This window comes from Carya illinoinensis, chromosome 5 (assembly GCF_018687715.1).
Source record: "Carya illinoinensis cultivar Pawnee chromosome 5, C.illinoinensisPawnee_v1, whole genome shotgun sequence".
NCBI classification, from domain to species: domain Eukaryota; kingdom Viridiplantae; phylum Streptophyta; class Magnoliopsida; order Fagales; family Juglandaceae; genus Carya; species Carya illinoinensis.
This window is the reverse complement of record NC_056756.1, coordinates 20,232,792-20,252,135: the sequence shown is the minus strand read 5'-3', so window position 1 is coordinate 20,252,135 and position 19,344 is coordinate 20,232,792. Positions and strand designations below refer to the sequence as shown.

Genomic DNA, 19,344 nt, shown 5'->3' with positions numbered 1-19,344 from the left:
TCGAAGCTCGAGACAAAGCGTGGATTCAAAGTGCAGATCATCGAATAGAGACCAAATTGATACCATGTAAGTGTAGTTGGAGAGGAATAATAAAGCCCAACACTAACAATGACTGCTTGGAAAAACCTGACTACGGAGAAAACATATGAAATATTTCCATGCATACAGACCAGGTCCATGACGAGGAGCGGACCCACCAAGCAATAAATAACGTGATAATCAAAGCAAGTAGCAGAAAGTAATAACGTTTGCGTTCATCTTAACTGTTTGTCCCTTGCTTTTGAGCATTACTCGACCGTAAACTGACACTTGTGCTCTTGTTCATATAAAATTGCATGTTCGGCAATCTTCATAATTTCTTTAAGCAAATGTGACAATGACGACCAAAAAGACATATCGACAAATTCATTAATTACTGAGTCTACTTCAGATCATGCATTGACCAGATTAGCCTGCATGAGCATTAAGCCATGACAAAAGACATCAATGTCTAGCACTCCAAATACTTTTACCCCGCACACTACAGAGAAGATATATGACCTTGGCATTGCCATTTGGCTCCTGTGCACATCTCGAGCTGAACTTCCCCTGCATTAGATAGAAGACGTGATGTTTTATGCCGTAATGCCATTTACCTCCTGTACACCTCAAGCTTAAATAACTCACTAGGAACTCTCTCTCTCTCCCAATGTATATTAGATTTCCAAAGCTCATTACAATAGGTCTCGTTGTTCTGAGTCACTGTGAGGAAATTGATATTTCTAATCCATACTTAATACTCGAAGAAAAAAGGTAACCTTATTCATTAACCCTTTTCTTCATTCTCAAAGCTTTCGAGTTTGCAATAACCAATATATACTGAACTTTTGGATATCCTTTCTTTATAAAGATAGGATTTCCCGTTCATCTCAATTGAAGCATGACTAATATATCCAATCCATTTATTATCAGTGGCCATGATCTAATGCCAAAGGTTGCATAATTATCGTAATGCAGTTTTTTGTTTCATAATCCTTCGCTCGATAGTTCTTAAAGAACACCATCCGTGGCTAAGCACAGTTTGGGTGTCCCTTTTTCTCATCAAACCAATCCTCGAAAGCCACACTCCTCCGTATTAGTTTTTCTTCTTTTGATCATTACCGTAAATTTTGAGTTTTCTCAAACTTCAGAGACTGATTGCATCCTCAATATTCAATCCTCAATGTCTCTGAATGGCTCAAAGGGTGAAGCAAGCAATTGGGGTGGGTTCATCAACAACAGTTGTGGGGCAGTTTTTGATGAGTACCTGCATGCATTAGGGAGGCTAGCCAACCAAACCGGACAGATATATTTAAATTTTACAGAGCAGGGTAACTGCTTAGGTTCGATGAAGGGTATAGATGCAAATATTACGGGCTGCGGCATTGAAAAGCTAACTAGTGGAGCCGGTGGGTGCTCTGACTATGAGGTCAAAGATGTAAATATTAAGCTGCAAAATAGGTTGAAAATTTTAGGTGAAGGCTGTGAAGGTTTGGATTTGGATGGAAAATCTGGCCAGGCTTGCAGCGAATGTTTTAGAAGGTGGAAAGAAATAGGCTCAGCATCAGATAATGGAAGAGAATCAATGAAGGTTGACGCCGATGTTTGCAGGTTTGAAGTTTTGGTAACATTGACAAGCAGTAGGATAGATGATGAGAAATGGGTCAAAGCCACTTATGATTGCCTTGGAGGGCAGCATGTTTCCATAGGTGAAGTGGTTCGAAAATTGATGCCTAAAACTCTTTTTCCTTTCTCTTTCCCAATTCATTAAAGAACCATCAATGTATTGTCACACCCTTCTTGCTCAAGTCCACCTAATCTCGGTCTTTTCTTCTGCAGATGGAGAGGAAGGCACGGCTAGCAGTGGTATCAAGTCCAGCATAGGTGACTCCCCATTGACAATTGCCCGATTTGACTTTGAGTTTCTGTGGAATTCATTAATATCAGATCATTTTCATACTGATAAACAGGTCTCTCAATCCTAGTAGTTCGCATAGTGGGAATCACAATAATAGTTCTCATAGCAACATTCACCTGGTTCAGACTCAGGACTAGAGAAAGTTTCGCAACAGGAAAAGATTGTGCATCCCCAAGCTCGATGACAATTCACTTGAAATGTATGGCATCTACAAATTGTTCACCTTGCGTTTTCTTCTCCTTTTTTTCTCTTTCTGGGATAAGAGTTCACGACCATCTTGCTTTACTTGGCAGCATCAAATGATTCACTCTCTGAGGAGTTCGCCTGTCTGAAGTTGCCTGTTAAGGAAATTTATTCAGCAACAAACAATCTATATGCATCAAATTTTATTGGCCAAGGCATAGCTGGTGAGAAGTTATCTTTGCTTGTGTATCTGGGTCTCTTTTTTATTCATGATAAACTGATGAAAAGGTAGTTTTGGAAGAGAGAATGTTATTGGGAAGGGAGAGGTTAAGAGACTGAAAAAAAAGTACCTAACAGTATAGAAGGGAACCTGTTAAATGTTCCAGTGTCTAGTGTATTATCAACGAGGCAGGATGACATTGCCAAGTGTGCGCGCATGTGCATGCATCTGTCATGCATGTGTTCATGTGCTGCTGTGCATATTGATATTCAATCATCTCATGCAAGAGTGCTGCATCACCACAAGTCTTGGTGGGAATTGGGGGGATTCAAGGATCCAAAAGAATCCGTGAAATCGGTATCAATTACCAGAAATCTCCTAATTTACTTGCGAAATCCTTGACTGGAAGCCAGACAGGCATGATTCACAATTCCAACAATGCAAAGGAAAAACAAATAACCGTGAAATGAAAAATAGCAGTTTAGTCCTCTGGTCCTGACTTGTGCATTTATAAGGTCCACGGTGCAAATGCAAACAAACCATAGGTGAACACGGATTAGAAAACAACACAAGGAGCATGAGGAGAGAATCTCTCTCTATTCTAGAAGATTCAAACCATAGGTGAACACAGATTGGGAAACAACACAAGAAACGTGAAGAGAGAATCTCTCTCTATTCTACAAGATTCGATTTTGATATAACTCTGTTTTATACCAGGAAAAGTATACAAAGGCATTCTCTCAAACGGTCAGCATGTAGCAGTCAAGCACACAATCAATGACGGGTATATGGATACATTCGTTCGGGAATTCACAAGCCTTTCTCATGTCAGACATCCAAACCTTGTAGCATTGCTCGGCTGTTGTGAGAATGAAGATGAATGCTTCCTAGTTTATGAGCTGTGCCACAATGGGAACCTCTCAGAGTGGCTATTTGGTACGTTAATATATTGCATCAATAGAATCATTATCCCTTGTTATTCTCAATACATAAGTAGCCAAGCAGTGGAACTGATGAAAACTGCAGGTAAAACAAAGGTCCTCTCATGGATGCAAAGAGTTGAGATCGCAATTGATGGTGCTAGGGGTCTCTGGTTTCTCCACACTTATCCAGAAGGCTGCATTGTTCACCGTGATATCAAGGTAGATTTAGTCGATTGGAATCTCTGTTGACACCTCCCATTCCCGATTCATTTGCTTAAAATGTTCTCGTCATATGCTGTATTGGCAGCCAGCGAACATTCTCCTCAATGGTAACTATGAAGCAAGACTCTCAGATTTTGGGTTATCTAAAGTTATGGGCGTGGATCAGTCCCATGTGAGCTCAGAAGTGAGAGGTACATTCGGTTACGTCGATCCTGAATACCGTAAAAACCACCATGTAAATGCTTCAGGTGATGTTTACAGTTTTGGGATAGTGCCACTGCAGCTTCTCTCAGGGAAGAGGGTCATTAGTCTAGATTTAACCAGACCAATGCCTCTATAAAATGGTGAGAAACAACATTCTATCAAAACTTAGATTTCCAAATCTTTTTGACTGGTCAGAAGACGGGTCATCGTCACTGAGCACTGTTTGTCCTCCCGGATAGTCATAGAGTAACAATTGATGTTGCTCTTGACCACTCAAAACCTTTGCCCTTGTTCTTCCAACCACTAAACCATTTGCATGTCTTTGGTTCGCAGGCTAGATCCCTCACAAGAGGTGGTGACATAACAGAATTTGCTGATCCCAAGCTTAATGGGGAGTACTCAGAGGAAGCCTTTGGGCTTATACTGAAGCTAGCATTGTCGTGCACAGGGCTTAAGCAGCAAAGACCATCAATAGAGCAAGCGGCTTCAGGATTTGAAGAGGCACTCGAAATCTCAAAGCAAGTCAAGTTACTTACATCTCGTCCAATACTGTAGTTATGCATTTAATTGTCTCGAGTTTTGTTTTTTTGTTTAGCCTTACCAAAAAAACTTGTTCAGATTGCAAATAATAGTGAATTAATAAGAGACTGAAGCGAATATTGAATAATATTCACAAAAACAGAACACAATATTATTGTTCCAACTATACAACATTACTTTTGTACCAAGTTTTATTAAAAAATACACATATCATAAGGTCATTAGCCCTTTAAAAGCCGAGCTAATAGCATATGACCAAACCGGAAAGAAAAGCACTCACTCACAGTTACAAAGGAGAATGTATTTACAGATTACAGAAGCCTATAAAGAATGATGAAAGAACACCCCGAATAAGTAGGGTTTTCTCTAGGTAACTGAAAAGGAAAAGAAAAAAAGGAATTTGTTTACCCTGCGTGAACTAATTGTTCTTGCGGAAGAATGGGACTCGTTGAGCCAGAGGGTCTCCTTTCGAAAAAAGTATGGAGGACCCTGATGAGAGTGCTGGCTTTCTTGCTTCCTCGAGATGTGCCTTCGCTGAGTAGGGAATACAATGATCCCATGAGACCAGGGCTCTTTACCAAAAGAGCAACCACATCTGCCCCACCGTTTCTGCACAGAGCCAGCAACAAAGACACACTGTTCTCCTTGCTTGCCCTTGAAGCAGAAGAGGAATTAAGAACCTCCAGGATCGACTGCAAGGCTCCGCCAAGATACATAATTGCTATTGTTCCTTCAGGTTTCTCTGCCAGAGTTTCGAGTATTGCTAGGGAATCCACGACAAGATCTTCTCTATCACTGGAAGACTCCAAAAGATTGACCAGCGCAGGTATCGCCTCAGCAACAAGCACCCTGGAATGATTTTCAGGGTGCATAAGAAGCCCAAAGATCGCAACCAGTGCGTTCTTTTTCCCTCGATCGGTTCCATCTTTAATCAGCGTTATCAAACCCGGAATTGCCTCCGGAGTTTCCCCAATCAACACCCGGTACTCCTCGATTGAAGCAACGTAAAAGAGAGTACCAGCAGCGTGCTGCCTAGCTTGTAGGTTCAGTCCCTTGTTTAGTATGCCTACAACCACTTCCAATCCCCCATTTTCAACAATAATAGCTTTGCTTTTCGGATGCTTCGAAAGGTTCAACAGTGCCGCCATAGAATTCTCCTGGGTCGAGGACCGTTTCGAGGACGACAACAGCATCAATAGATGAGGTATGCCACCGGCTTCCACCAAACAAGACCGGTTATAAGCGCTTGTTTTCGATAGAACCCGGACCTCATATGCAGCCTTGTTTCCGTCCATTTCCTCCTCCCTTATCCCATGTTCAAGCCTACTAGCGAGGAAGGTGGCAACCATTTTGATTGCTCTCTCGGCCGCCAAACTCCCCGCTGAAACCGAAACTGCCCTTCCCGTGTCCCGAGTCCTGCAACCCGATTCAGCAATTGGAATACCATTTTCGAAGCAGTACTGCTGAATCAGCTTCAGTAGTGCCAAGTTCGGAACCAATTCTGTATTGGCTAGCTTCTGACCTGTTTTTGGACAGGTCTTATTCCCCGCCTTGAACCATTTGAGAATTGAAGAGCGATCGTAGGTGTGCCCCGTCGATACCGTCACCGGATCGACCATAAACTCGAGAGAGATCGGACACCGAAAATCGTCCGGGTTAAGACAATTGGGCAGCATCACCTCGCTCCTACTTCTTCCGGTTCTACAGTCGGAGGGTTGGCTATCAACCACATCGAACAAAACACACCGGCAGTAGCACATGAACCCCATTAGACTATTTAAAAATCCTACCTCTCTCTTTTCCTCCTTCACTGACTCCAATGCAATTTCAGATTCCAAGAACTTAACCTCCTTATGACACTCGCTCCAGCTTCTAATTCCCAGATAAGTAACAACCCGATTCAAGTCACTGCTATCCGGAACAATCCCATTCTCGAATAGACTCAGAACCGAGAATACACAGCTCAAGGCAGCTTTATCGTCCGGCTCAACCTCGAACCTTGATTTTCGTGCTTGCTTTATTACCAACTCAACGTGCTCCTTGACTTCGACCGAGACCTCTATCTCGTCCAATGGAAGAACATCTAGAGCTACTGAGATCGCTCGGGTCAGGACCCGATACTGGTTCGCCACGCTCTCCGACTTCATTAGAATACACAGCCGAGCGCCTTCGCGCGTACAGTCCTCCAACAGGTACTGAAGCTTCTGGAAGTTCAGGTGGAGCTCCGAGAAACCCAGGACCACAGAATCCGGAAGAGCAGGATGCGCGTTTCGGGCCTCCTCGAGAAAAACCCGTAGGACTCCCATTTGGTGGATCGAATGGCTCATGTTTCGCTTATTGCTGGCGAAGAACCTGCATCGATAATCGGAAATGGTGTGCGCAAGATCAATTAACGAATTGAGGAGAGTCGCCGGAGCTATAGCCTGACAGGGATGAACAGCCGGAGACGTAAGAATCCGGCGATCGGACCCCTTAGATATGCGGGTCATCGAACAAAGAAAGAATCTGCTCGAAGAAAGAGATTGAAGAAAGATTTGGAATTTGTTTTTCTTTTTTGATCTCGTCTTACAAGTTTCGTTTGGAAGCGTGCGTTTGTTGGGTTTTTGATATGGCGGTTAGAGGTGGATATATATGGATGGAGAATGAGATGACACGCGTCGGCAGACTGGAGGATATTGGCGGCTGCGAAAGATCTGACGATAGATTTGGACGCGTAGTGGACACGTGGGTTGTAGAATGGGGGCAAAGCGGCTTCGTAGAGAGTTTCATAGGGGAGGGGGCGTGGATTAATGAGAGGGCGACACGTAGGGATTGGACTAAGGAAGGGGCACGTGCAGGTGAAGGTACATGAGAAGAGGTAGCCGACAGTGAGTTCGATGCCACGTGTCATAATTGGCAACAAATTTTTTCAAAGGGGGGAGGGTGTGTCGGTCAAATCATGGGAAAAAGTCGAGTTTGTACGAAGCAAGAAAATAGAGTGCATGCATGTGTGTCTTTCCCATTAGTCCAATATATCTTTATCTTACATCAATTATTTCATATGGATATAATTGTTTTTAAGTAATCTGAGACAAATACTTTTCTACCCTTCTAATAATGCGGCTTTGACTTTGTCATTCCCATCCGGGTTTAAGCATGGTAAAATCTCTCTTATCTTCTTTGAGCAAGATACAGGTGATAAACAGTCAACCGTACATGAGACAAGAAGAAAAGGCCGTTCTCTTTCTTCAGACTCTCGTGAGGTTTTTGCTAAAGTGGTAAAGTGGACAAATGTACAAAAATAGGGGATCCAAAGTTCCAGTACTCCCATGCATTCTTCTAATATTTTAGACTTTTGGCAAAATAAAATATATATAGCAACTGGATTGATGTCAATCCCTTAATTTTTTATGGTATTTTTTGCTTCGTCTCATTTTTTGGCCTTTACAATTTTCTTTTTTCTAAACTCTTTTAGTATTTACTTAACGGCAAATACTATTTTTTTGTGAGAAGAAATTTTTTTCACTACATGTTCTAATGGGTAATACTAATACTTACTAGTACCTCTCGAAATAATCGCTCCTTTTGTCAGGAGCATAAACGAAAATCTTTATCAACTCTTACCGTGAAATGTGTCATGGAAAAAAGTGACTTTTCAGTATGAATTAGACTTCTTGTGAGAAAATATACTTAAATTCATTAATTTTAAGTCATGAACCACCGACGCAAACATTTGGTGAGTAAAATCATTTTCTCACAGAATCCACACCTTTTTCAACATCAACTGTTCTTGAGAAAAACTAGTATATGTTATACTGACACGAGTAGTTGCAGTACTTAGAGATAGGGCTGTAAATGAATTAGTATATTTGAAAGACCATCCGATACTCGTTCGGTTAAATTTGAATTGAACTCGACTCGTGAAAAAAAAAAAAAAAAAAAAAACTCATTTGTGAAATCAAATATTCGCTCAATTTGTAAATACCATATACTCGATTAAACTCAACTTGACTCAGTTAAAACTCGTTGAGGCTCGCTCGTTTATATCCGACTCGATTCGTTTGATCGATTCGATTAATGCTCATTCATACATATGTTTATGTGTGTGTGTGTATATATATATATATATATTAACTTTTATACTTAAATATATAATATGTAGCCCAATTATTTATACCTATTCACCTATGTATATATATTGAATATACTATATATATATATATTATTTAGTTTAGCACTTAAGACTTCCTAATTCATTAAATTATAATTTTTACAATAGTTGATCAGTATGACTTAATAATTTCATATATGATATGTTACTATATATTATTATGTAAGGTATGTAATATGAGACACATACCATGATGTTGATGTATACGTGTGTGTATATATATATATATATCTAACTAGTTAATATTTATTCATAATAACTATAAATTATATGTTTACATAAATTAAAAATTAGTTATATGTTTTAATTGTATCTTGTATAAAATGTTTATGACATAGTTTATAGTCCATAGTTAAATATTATTAATTCTATCTAGGATATATTTAATAAGTTTAGTTATATAAGTATTTTTCTTAAATTATTAACTCATAATGTATTTAAAAATTTATATTATTTATTATATTTTTATAATATAGTCTCCTTTATGCTTAATTGTTATAAAATGTAACTGAAACGTTGCCTAACTTGTCTTGAAAGTTTTGTCTTTCTATATTGTATAGTGTTTTGTCTTTTATGAATATAATTTATTTTAATGCTTTTTGATATGTGACTGCAGCTTTGAAGCCGTGCGGGCAAAGATCTAACCCTTTTTTTTTTAATATTAAAATTACGTACATTGATTGCTTTTGCAACGATTGAGTATAATTTTTAAATTATCTTTTAAACTTTTCAACTCTCTTTCAATCTTTATTTTATTGAATTTACCTTAATAAATCAGACCAGAGACCCTTCACATGACAGTAAAGTTTTCTCTTTTCCACCTCTTTTATACGCCCTACTCATGGTCACTAACAAGGAGTTCATTGCAAGTTTTCTATTTCAAGCGTCAAAGACTCAAATCTCTTACTTTCAGTAAAAGTAATATTTTTTTCCTATTCTACATATAAAAATAATAAAAATAATAACTTTTTCAATTTATAATTTATCTCTTAGGTTTCATTTTGGTCTTTGAGTCTCATTCCTGGACTCCATAGACTTTAGATCACAAGACAGATTCCTTTTTATCTCACTACTATAATTATATATTTTTTAAATTTGTGTTACTGTTTGTAATTTTATGAATTTTTAAAGTGACTTTAATACATATATTTGTTGAGGAGTTGGTTTGATGGTTGGTTTGCCTTTTGCAATGTTAATATAATTCATGACACATGTATAATTAGTTATGTTGACTTTTTTATTATTTTGTATAAATAATTTTGTATAAAATTTTCTTTTTTTATTTTTAATAAAACTTATTATGAAATCTGAATCTCTCGTTATGAAATCTAAATCTCTCATTAGATCTAATAAAATATTTATTTAGGTTTAGTAAATTATATGAAAGATAATAACTTTTTAGAGTACTTTATACATACATGCAGGTAGTATATAAACAACCATGCACTTAATTCTTTTGAAGGAAATTAAAAAAAAAAAAAAGATTAAATGTTATACAATATCCGTTATTATTTTTATAATGTGTGCATTTTCTAAACTTTTATGCCTTCTTAATTAAAAACAAATGAGTTTTTATACTTATAAATATTTTGTTTGCACTGTTGTGTTTTAGAACAAATTCTATTGCCATGGAGGATCCAATTCAATATGTAGAAAATGAAAATGAGTCAGTTAATATGAATTTGCTTGAAAGCCCTACACTCTCTGCCCACGAATATGATGACCCCAAAAATATTAAGGATACTACCTCTACGGCGGGTACAACTAATGTGACTTTCAAGGATCCCCTTGACCACACATAAGAAAAGAAGATAAGGAAAAAGACTCCAGTTGTTTGGAAAGACTTCTTAATAATAGAGTTACCTAGTGGTGAGAAGAAATCACAGTGCAAGTGGTGTACGACATTACTCACCAAATGAAGATTAAATTCTATTAGTACTATGCGCATGCACAGAGATACGTGTCTTGCACGTGTTGTATCTAACAAGAAGTAAAGGATTTTGAGTATTGAATCTAAGGAGAATGATAATGCCATCACTATTCGAAACTTTACATATTATCAAAAGAATGTACGTGAACTTCTTTCTCATATGATTCTTTACCATGAATACCCTTTGAATATAGGGGAGCATGTACTATTCAACAAGTTTATGAAGGCAAATACACCCCATTGGCAAAACATATCTTGTGCAACTGCTAAGAAGGATTGTATAGACACATATCAGATTGAGAAAAGAAAATTGAAAACATTATTAAGTAGTGTTGATAAGGTTAACATCACTACTGATATGTGGACTTTTGGCCAAAAGGTTTCATATATGGTGGTGACTTGTCACTTTGTGGATCCAAATTGGCTTCTTCAAAAATAGGCTTGAACTTTTGTAATGTATTGCCTCCGCATAGTGGTTTTATTATTGCTGATACTTTGCAAAAGTGTTTTGTTGATTGGGGTATTGAAAACAAAGTATTTACAGTGACAGTCGACAATCCCAAAGCTAATGATGTTGCCATTATAATTCTCAAAGATGATTTTCGATTGAGAAAACTCTTAACTGTTGGGGGTAAATTATTTCATGTGCGATGTTGTGCCAATGTAACAAATTTGTTATTGCAAAACGGACTTGGCCAAATTAGAAATATTATTAATTGTGTTAGAGAATAAATCAACTATTTGGTAGCATCTGAGGAAAGACTGAAACCAGTTGCAATTACCTTCTAAAAATTTGATATTAGATGTTCCCACTTGATGGAATAGTACTTACTTGATGTTGGTGACTGCTATAGAATTCAAGGAAGTGTTTCCTAGATTTCAAGATAGGGATCAAAATTTTCAATGGGTGCCTACTATCGAAGATTGGATGAAAGTAAAAAAAAAAAAAAAATTGTGATATTTTGAAAGTTTTCAATGAAGTGACCAACATTGTATCTAGAAGCATCTATCCAACTTCTAATTTGTTTCTTCCTAAGGTATGGAGGATGAAAGAAATATTAACTATGAAGAGTGCTGATAGAAATGAATATATATTCAAGCAATGGTAAAAAAGATGAATGAGAAATATTGGGGTGAATGTAATTTATTAATGGCAATAGCTGCAATATTGGATCCAAGATACAAAATGGTGTTAATAAAGTTTTATTTTCCTTTAATTTATCCCGAGTTTGAAGCCTATTAGAATATTGATCTTGTTTTTAAAGTTTGGCATGAGTTATATGATGTGTATGTCTAAGTTCATAATTCAATAACAATGGGCCAAACTACGCAGAAAAATATTAATGTAAGTTCTTCAAGCAGTTCTACCAATATTTTTGCACGAACTATGCCAAGTGGGCGGTCAATGTTCCAATCTTTCGTTATAAGTATTGATACTTTTCAACCTATTAAGTCAAAGTTGGATGTATATTTGGAAGATGGTGTTTACATATGTGAGGAAGGTACGGATGCAAAAGTTGATGCTTTAGAATAGTGGAAAGTTAATAATCTCAAATATAAAATCTTTTCTAAGATGACACGTGACATATTAGCAATTCCTACAAGTACAGTTGCTTCAAAGTCCACATTTAGTTTTGCTGGTAGGATTATCGATCCATATCGAGCATCTTTGTCAACTGAAACAGTTCAAATACTACTATGTGGAGCAGATTGGGTTAGAGCACGCCATAGAGTTAAGAAAGAAATAAAAGTAAGTATCATTTTCTTAAAAAAATAAAACTATTACTTTCATGAACATTTCAATTATTTTCTAAAGTAGAAAGGTACGTGATTACTTTTATTTTTTATTTTGTAGAAGGAGTTGGAATTGGCAGAAATTGTATTGCCATAATTGAAGCTTATGGATGGATGATATGCAATGCAATACTTTTATAGAATTATGCATAATTCAAGTTTGTGTATGTAGGGGAGTAAAAATACTTATAAATATTTTTGGAGCATACATGCAAGGTCCTTTCATATTATAATTAATATTTTGAAATATGATATTATGAACTGACTTCTATCAAAATTATGAACATGATTGAAACATGATAGCATGAACTGGGGTTTATCAAAATTGATTTCTATTAAAATTTGTTATTTGTCAAACCTTATTAGACATATTTGCTATGATTAAATAATTTTGATAAAAAAAATGCAAGAAAGAAAAAATATATGACAAGTTCTATTAGTTTATGTATTTAGAATTCTGTGAGATTTCAAGGTTTGATGTAGTTTAGACTTTGAAGTCTCTTTACATGTATTTTGTTTATTTGAAATAATCTTTTTAACCATTGATGCTAATAGAGATACTATAGAACAATATTCCAAATACTCTATTCAACATGCACTCTTATCCCTAATTTAATTGGATTTCCTATGTCAATGTTTTCTCTTGTTTTTTTTTTTCATTTTTCTAAATGTAAATAACTGTTTTTCTTTTGTGGTTTTCTTTGAAGGCCCTTGTGTATATTTTAAAATGATTAGCATTAACTCGTTTATTGATTCTTTAAATTGCAAATGGATACAATGAAAAAAAATTAAGTTATCTTAAATGCATCTTTTTATTTCTCTAATACTTTATTTTATTAATTTATATAAATAAAAATTTAAAAACACAACTCCAGTCGAGCTGAGTCAAGTCAAACTCGGCTTGAGTTCATTTTCGTGTTAAAGATTGAGCTTGATCTTGATCTAGAAGCTTGATTTATCGAGCCGAGCTCAAGCAGAAAAAAATTAAAAATCTTGTGCTCGAGCTTGAGTTTTTTTAGTTGAGTCGAGCTCAACAATTGTTTTTGCTCGACTTGATTATAGACTTACTTGAAGATGATGGGTTGGTACAAGGGGAGGGTGGCCGATGCCAAATATATAGCCATGCATATAGGTAGTTCGAAAGGGCGGGATCTTAGCATCATAGTGGGTGGTGGACAGGTATGAGGTTGTGAACTTGTGATGGACAAAATAATGCATTGGGTTTACTGTGAGACCTCCAGAAAATGATCAAAGAAAAATGAAGAGAAAATGAGAGAAGGAAGGAAGGAAGGATAACAAGGTAAACGTACAAAAATTGTTGGAGTCTTTCACACTTCAAAGCCCTTGAAATGGCTGCTTAATAACCACTTCGTTACGCCTAGGCTTGAGAAAGGGGATGGGTGCCCATTTCATACCTGATAACAATATAGGCAACTTAGAGTATATATAAGCTGTAAAATGCCTAAACTAATAATAATAACATGTTTTAAATAATGAAATATCACATAAACATGCTAAAAATATGTGAGAAAAAGATTATTTATTTATGCCGAATAAACTAAAGATCAATACAATATTAAGAACATGAGCTTCAAAACCCAGGGCATGCATGGTGCCACATGAATAATTTTTTAAGTTTTGTATTCTCTAATTTATTGAGCAAATAGTCAGTCATATATGCCACATCAAAACACAAACACATTGCATGATTGATGGTGTGCGATGTTTGATCAATATTTCAGCTAAGGGTAAGGCTTTTTACGTATAATTATAATGTATTACACAATAAAAGATGTGTTAAATTAAAAAAGATATATACAAAAATATTATGATTCTAATAATTTTGAGGGTAGAGAATATTAGTATAAAATATTTTATTTGACTCGGCTGCTCTTGTTCTGAATAAGTATATACATTATACGGTAGGAAGGGACTCTTATGTAAATCAGGCCTTTTCCAGGGGTGTTAAAGGTGTAAGGAAGGGCCCACAAAGTTGTGGGCCAAAATATTAACAGAGCCCAATTAGTCCCGAACGAGAGGAGTCTAAAAGCTGCACAATCACCACATAGCTTCAAACCCAAGATAACATTGATGAATTAAGCTGCGGGCATGTTTGGTTATAGAAACTTCTGAGAATTCTTGTAAAAAAAATTGAAAATTTATTTTTAATTGAAAAAATAGTGGGAACTGATGCCTGACTGACAACTATTATTGTTTTTTTTAATATAAAAACAGATTAATAAAATGAAAAAGTACAACAAGAGGAGTTTGGGATCTCAATAAATACTCAAAAAGAAATATTACAGTCCAATAAATCAGAACAGATAGGATTTTTTTATTTTTCATTTTTTAAGCAAGCAAATATTTCATTAAGAAACTAAAAGGAGACACATGAAGAGGGGGTCAAATTTTCCAACAAACACCCCATTACAACAACCACAATGCAAAAGTAAAAAAGAAATCGGTTTTAGGTCCAAAAACTTGATCACAACCTATACCATGCAAAGAGGGTGCCGTCAAGTGATGGTTTTTAACAATTCGTACAACTGTGCAACTATGATACCACCGCTAGAGTTGTAGATGCTGAAGGTGCATTGCAATTTGTTGTCTTGATATGTTTTCTGATAAGACTTGTATTCGCTTTCTCAATGCAAAAGTAAAATTTTCCAACAAACACCCCATTACAACAACCACATTGCAAAAGTAAAAAAGAAATTGGGTTTTAGGTCCAAAAACTTGATCACAACCTATACAATGCAAAGAGGGTGCCGTCTTAAGTGATGGTTTTTAACAATTCGCACAACTGTGCGAACTATGATACCACCGCTAGAGTTGTAGATGCTGAAGGTGCATTGCAATTTGTTGTCTTGATATGTTTTCTAAAAAGACTTGTATTCCCTTTCTCAAGACTCAAGATCATTGGTTAGAGAAAGCAGAAACAAGTAGGAAGATTGGCGTCGAAAGGAATGGATTGCAGTGAACCGATTTTCTTCACGCTCACCTGTGGCCGCGATAATTGTGAGATGGGGTGGATGAAAGCTGGAAGATCTTAAGATGGTGAATCTACTGGTATGGCGCATTAGTGCTCCAGCTAAGGGAACCGATAAACCTACTAAGACAAAAGCCAAGAATCTCTCCATGGTTGATAATAGCTCACTAAAAGAATCAAGTGCATCTGAATAGCCTGCAATCTAGCCTTGTATCAAGCTGTGTATCAATTCCATAAGCTAGCTATCTGCCAACGTCTACTGTGTTTCCTTTTATACTCAGTTTCATTGTATTATTTCCTAATTTAGTTGAAGACCTTGTATATATTACAACAAATGTATATGACTCTAGTGTGCAATAAAATAAAATTCTTTTACAGTTTCATGGTATTGAGAGATAGGTTCTAACTCACGTCTTTTTTTTTCCCCATGGCTTCCTCTGCAACTTCTCAAACCGACAACACCATGTCCTCCACCTCTTCCCCTATTTATTTCAATCACCTTACACACCTCATTACCATCAAGCTTAATAGAGAGAATTACCTTCTGAATTAATCAGCTATATACTAGTTGGTCTTGGGTTTGAATATGATCCTCTCATCATTTCTCTTACTACAAGGTTCAACCCCATGTCTCTTCAAGAAGTATATGCTCACCTTCTTACATATGATATGCGGCTGGAACAACAACATAAATCTGTGGAGCTTAAATGCGTTTGCCAGCACAGTTTCTCGCACAAATAATCCTCTCTCTCATTTGAATGCCATGGACAATCGGAATTCTCAGTATCAACAAATCCGTTATCATGGAAAAGGTCGTGGAAGCCGCAACTCCCTTTCCAATGGCTCAAAAACAATCTGCCAAGTGTGCCATAGACATAATCACACTACTTTAAAGTGTTATCACTAGTTTGATGCCTCCTATCAAGTTGACCAAACCAACTCTCATCAAGCAAATATGGCCACAACTCCATGACAATCTGATCTCAGTTGGCTGGTTAATAATTTAAATCTGTAGGCTGACGATCATATGGCTACAGATAATGTGTGTCGGCAATAGGGCAGGTTTGCTGATTCAACTCGTTGGTGCCTCACAAATTTCCACCCCTTCCAAGTCTCTTCTCTTAAAAAATCTCTTGCATGTTCCTTCTATAGAAAAGAATTTACTTTCTGTTATTCAATTCACCAAGGATAAAAATGCGTGTTTTGAATTTCACTCTCATTTCTTTTGTGTTAAGGATCTTAGTTCAAGGAAAATCCTCCTCTGCAGACCAACTAAAGGCGGACTTTACAATCTTCCTCCTTCCTCCACCATCAAATCTACTTGTGTCGGCGAATGGGCTACAATTGATACTGTTTTGGTCACCTTTCCATACGCTTGGTTCGTAGTATTCTTGCTTCTAATAATTTTCATGTACATAACAATAAGCTTCTGCCTGTTTGTGACTCATGTCAATAGGCTAAAAGCCATAAACTCCCCTTTTATTTATCTCCCTCTCGCTCTCATCATCCTTTAGATATCATATTTTCTGATGTATGGGGCCCCTCTCTAGTTTCATCTGTTGAAAGGTACTGATATTATGTTATCTTTCTTGATGATTATAGTAAATTTTCCTGGTTATTTCCTTAAGCTAACAAATCAGATGTTGAATTAAAATTTTATAATTTTCAAAAATTTGTTGAGCGCCAATTTGGTAGGAAAATCAAATCTATTCAAACTGATTAGGGTGTTGAGTTTCTTTGCCTTAATCAATTCTTCAAACATCAAGGAATTTTTCATCATTTAATTTCTCCTCACACTCATAAACAAAATGGGTACGAACGTAAATACCGTCATATCGTTGAAAGTGGATTCTCTCTTATGGCTCATGCCTTCATGTCAAAACAGTTTTGCTCTCATACTTTTCAAATTGCTTGTTTCTCATTAACCAACTTCCATCTCCGATTATTGGGAATAAATCTCCTCTGAGTGTTTATTCAAAGTCAAGTCTGATTATTCTATTTTCAAAACTTTTGGGTCTGCCTGTTGGCCAAACTTAAGGTCTTACAATTCCCATAAAATGGATTACATGTCCGAGTTGTGTGTTTTCCTGGGCTATAGACCATCACACAAAGGCTACAAGTGTCTTCATGAACCTACAAGCCATATTTACATAGCAAGGAGTGTCATATTCGATGAGGCCCACTTCCCTTTTAAATTACTTCAGCCTAACCCCACTTCCTCATCTAACAAGCCCACTAACGTAACCAGTCCATTTTTCTTTCTTTGAATGTGCAGGTACCAGCAATGGGCTCCACTACTCCAACAATTACCACACATGATGTTCGTGTATCTTCATCTTCTCCACTCAACAACACAACTTCTCCGAACTCATTGCCTTCAATTGATCCACCAATACCACCTGTTTCTTCGGCTCCTACCACTGCTCCCTCTCTCCATCCGATGCAAACAAGGCTCCAAAATAACATTCTGTGTCCCAAACAATACACGGATGGCATTGTCCCCTACTCTGGTCAAGCTCTTACAAGAAATGCTCCAACTCCTGTGGAACCAACGTGTTTCACTACGACCAACAAAGACACAGCATGGCAACGGGCCATGAACGAAGAGTTTGATGCTCTTCTCCGAAACCACATCTGGTCCCTTGTTCTTGCTACTTCCTCCATGAATGTCATAGGCAACAAATGGGTTTATTGCCTGGAGTACAATGCAGATGACATTGTTCAGTGTCATAAGGCCCGTTTAGTATCTAAGGGATTTCACCAGCAGCCAGGACTTGACTATGGTAAGAAATTTAGTCTAGTTGTTAAATCACAAACTATACGGCTCATTCTCTATATTGTCGTCGCTCGTCATTGGCCCATTCGGCAGTTCAACGTCTCCAACACTTTTCTGCATGGTGATTTATCTGAAGTTATCTTCATGGCCAAGCCGCAAGGTTTTATTCACCCCCAATATTCACATCACGTGTGCAAGCTTCATAAGGCCATCTATGGCCACAAACAAGCCCACGCTCATGGTATTTCAAGGTCAGTAACCATCTTCTTCAACTTGGATTTTTGGCTTCTAAAGCTGACAGTTCTCTCTTCACATAAATTGCCAACATTCACTAGAGCTCTATGTTCTCATGTATGTCGATGATATATTTGTTACAGGGTCCTTCATAAATGCTATCCATACACTGCTTGACAACATATGGCTTGGACTTCTAGTTAAAGACTTAGGATAGCTTAATTTCTTTTTGGGAGTAGAAGCACATTTCCAACCCAATGGTCTTCTTCTTCTTCTTCTTCTTCTTCTTCTTTTTTCAGCATAAATATATTCAAGACTTACTTATCAAGACCAACATGCAGAATGCAAATTCGGTTTCTACTCCAATGTCTTCGGCGCATTCTCTTCAAATATTTTACAGTGATCCATTTCATGATTTGACTCTTTTTCACAGCCCTGTAGGTGCTCTTCAATATGTCTTACTTACAAGGTTGGATCTCTCATTTGCTGTTAATAAGGTCTGTTAGTACATGCAACGACCCATTGTTAATCATTGGACAGCTGTAAAGAGGATTTTACGCTATCTTCAAGCTACCTCCCATCATGGCCTGCTCCTCACAACGAGCTCTTCCAACATTCTTCAAGGCTATTTTGATGCGGATTGGGCGAGTTTTCCAGATGATTGTCGGTCCATGAGGGGCTATCTCATTTATTATGGATCCAATCTTATTTCATGGAGCTCCTGCAAACAACACACTTCTGCTCGCTCAAGCATGGAAGTTGAATATCATGCTCTTGCAACCTGCACTGATGAACTCATTTGGCTTTAGGGACTTCTCAATGATCTTGGAATTTAGATGAACCAGCCACCAATTTTATGGTGCGTCAATATCGGTGCCACATGTCTCTCTGTCAATCTTGTTTTCAATGCTCGCACGAAGCATGTGGCCATTGATTTTTATTTTTTTTTAGAATATGTCAATCGTGGTCATCTTAAGGTAGATCCAATTTATTTCTGGTAAAGACCAACTAACAAATATCCTCACTAAGCCTCTAGTTGCACCTAAATTTGTGGACTTAGGAAACAAGCTCAAGGTCACTATTGCTCCATTGAGCTTGAGGGGCCATATAAATGCTCTAGCTAAGGGAACCGATAAACCTACCAAGACAAAAGCCGAAAATCTCTCCATAGTTGGTGATAGCTCACTAAAATAATCAAGTGCATTTGAATAGCCTGCAATCTAGCTTTGTATCAAGCTGTGTG

The 19,344-nt window shown here is 37.1% G+C and overlaps 2 protein-coding genes across 2 annotated transcripts; one reads left to right on the top strand and one right to left on the bottom strand.

Moving 5' to 3' along the window:
* Window positions 1-1,201: 1,201 nt before the first annotated feature.
* Window positions 1,202-2,418, top strand: LOC122310181. Its single transcript, XM_043124057.1, has 4 exons — window positions 1,202-1,727; window positions 1,858-1,902; window positions 1,989-2,135; window positions 2,230-2,418. Exons 1-4 carry the CDS (start codon window positions 1,202-1,204, stop codon window positions 2,409-2,411), a joined length of 900 nt encoding a protein of 299 aa, XP_042979991.1. The 3' UTR covers window positions 2,412-2,418.
* Window positions 2,419-4,357: 1,939 nt separating this feature from the next.
* LOC122310702 (U-box domain-containing protein 19) lies at window positions 4,358-6,841 on the bottom strand. The gene has a single exon (XM_043124811.1). The coding sequence runs from the start codon at window positions 6,715-6,717 to the stop codon at window positions 4,633-4,635; it is 2,085 nt and encodes a 694-aa protein (XP_042980745.1). The 5' UTR covers window positions 6,718-6,841; the 3' UTR covers window positions 4,358-4,632.
* Between the last annotated feature and the right edge of the window lie 12,503 nt (window positions 6,842-19,344).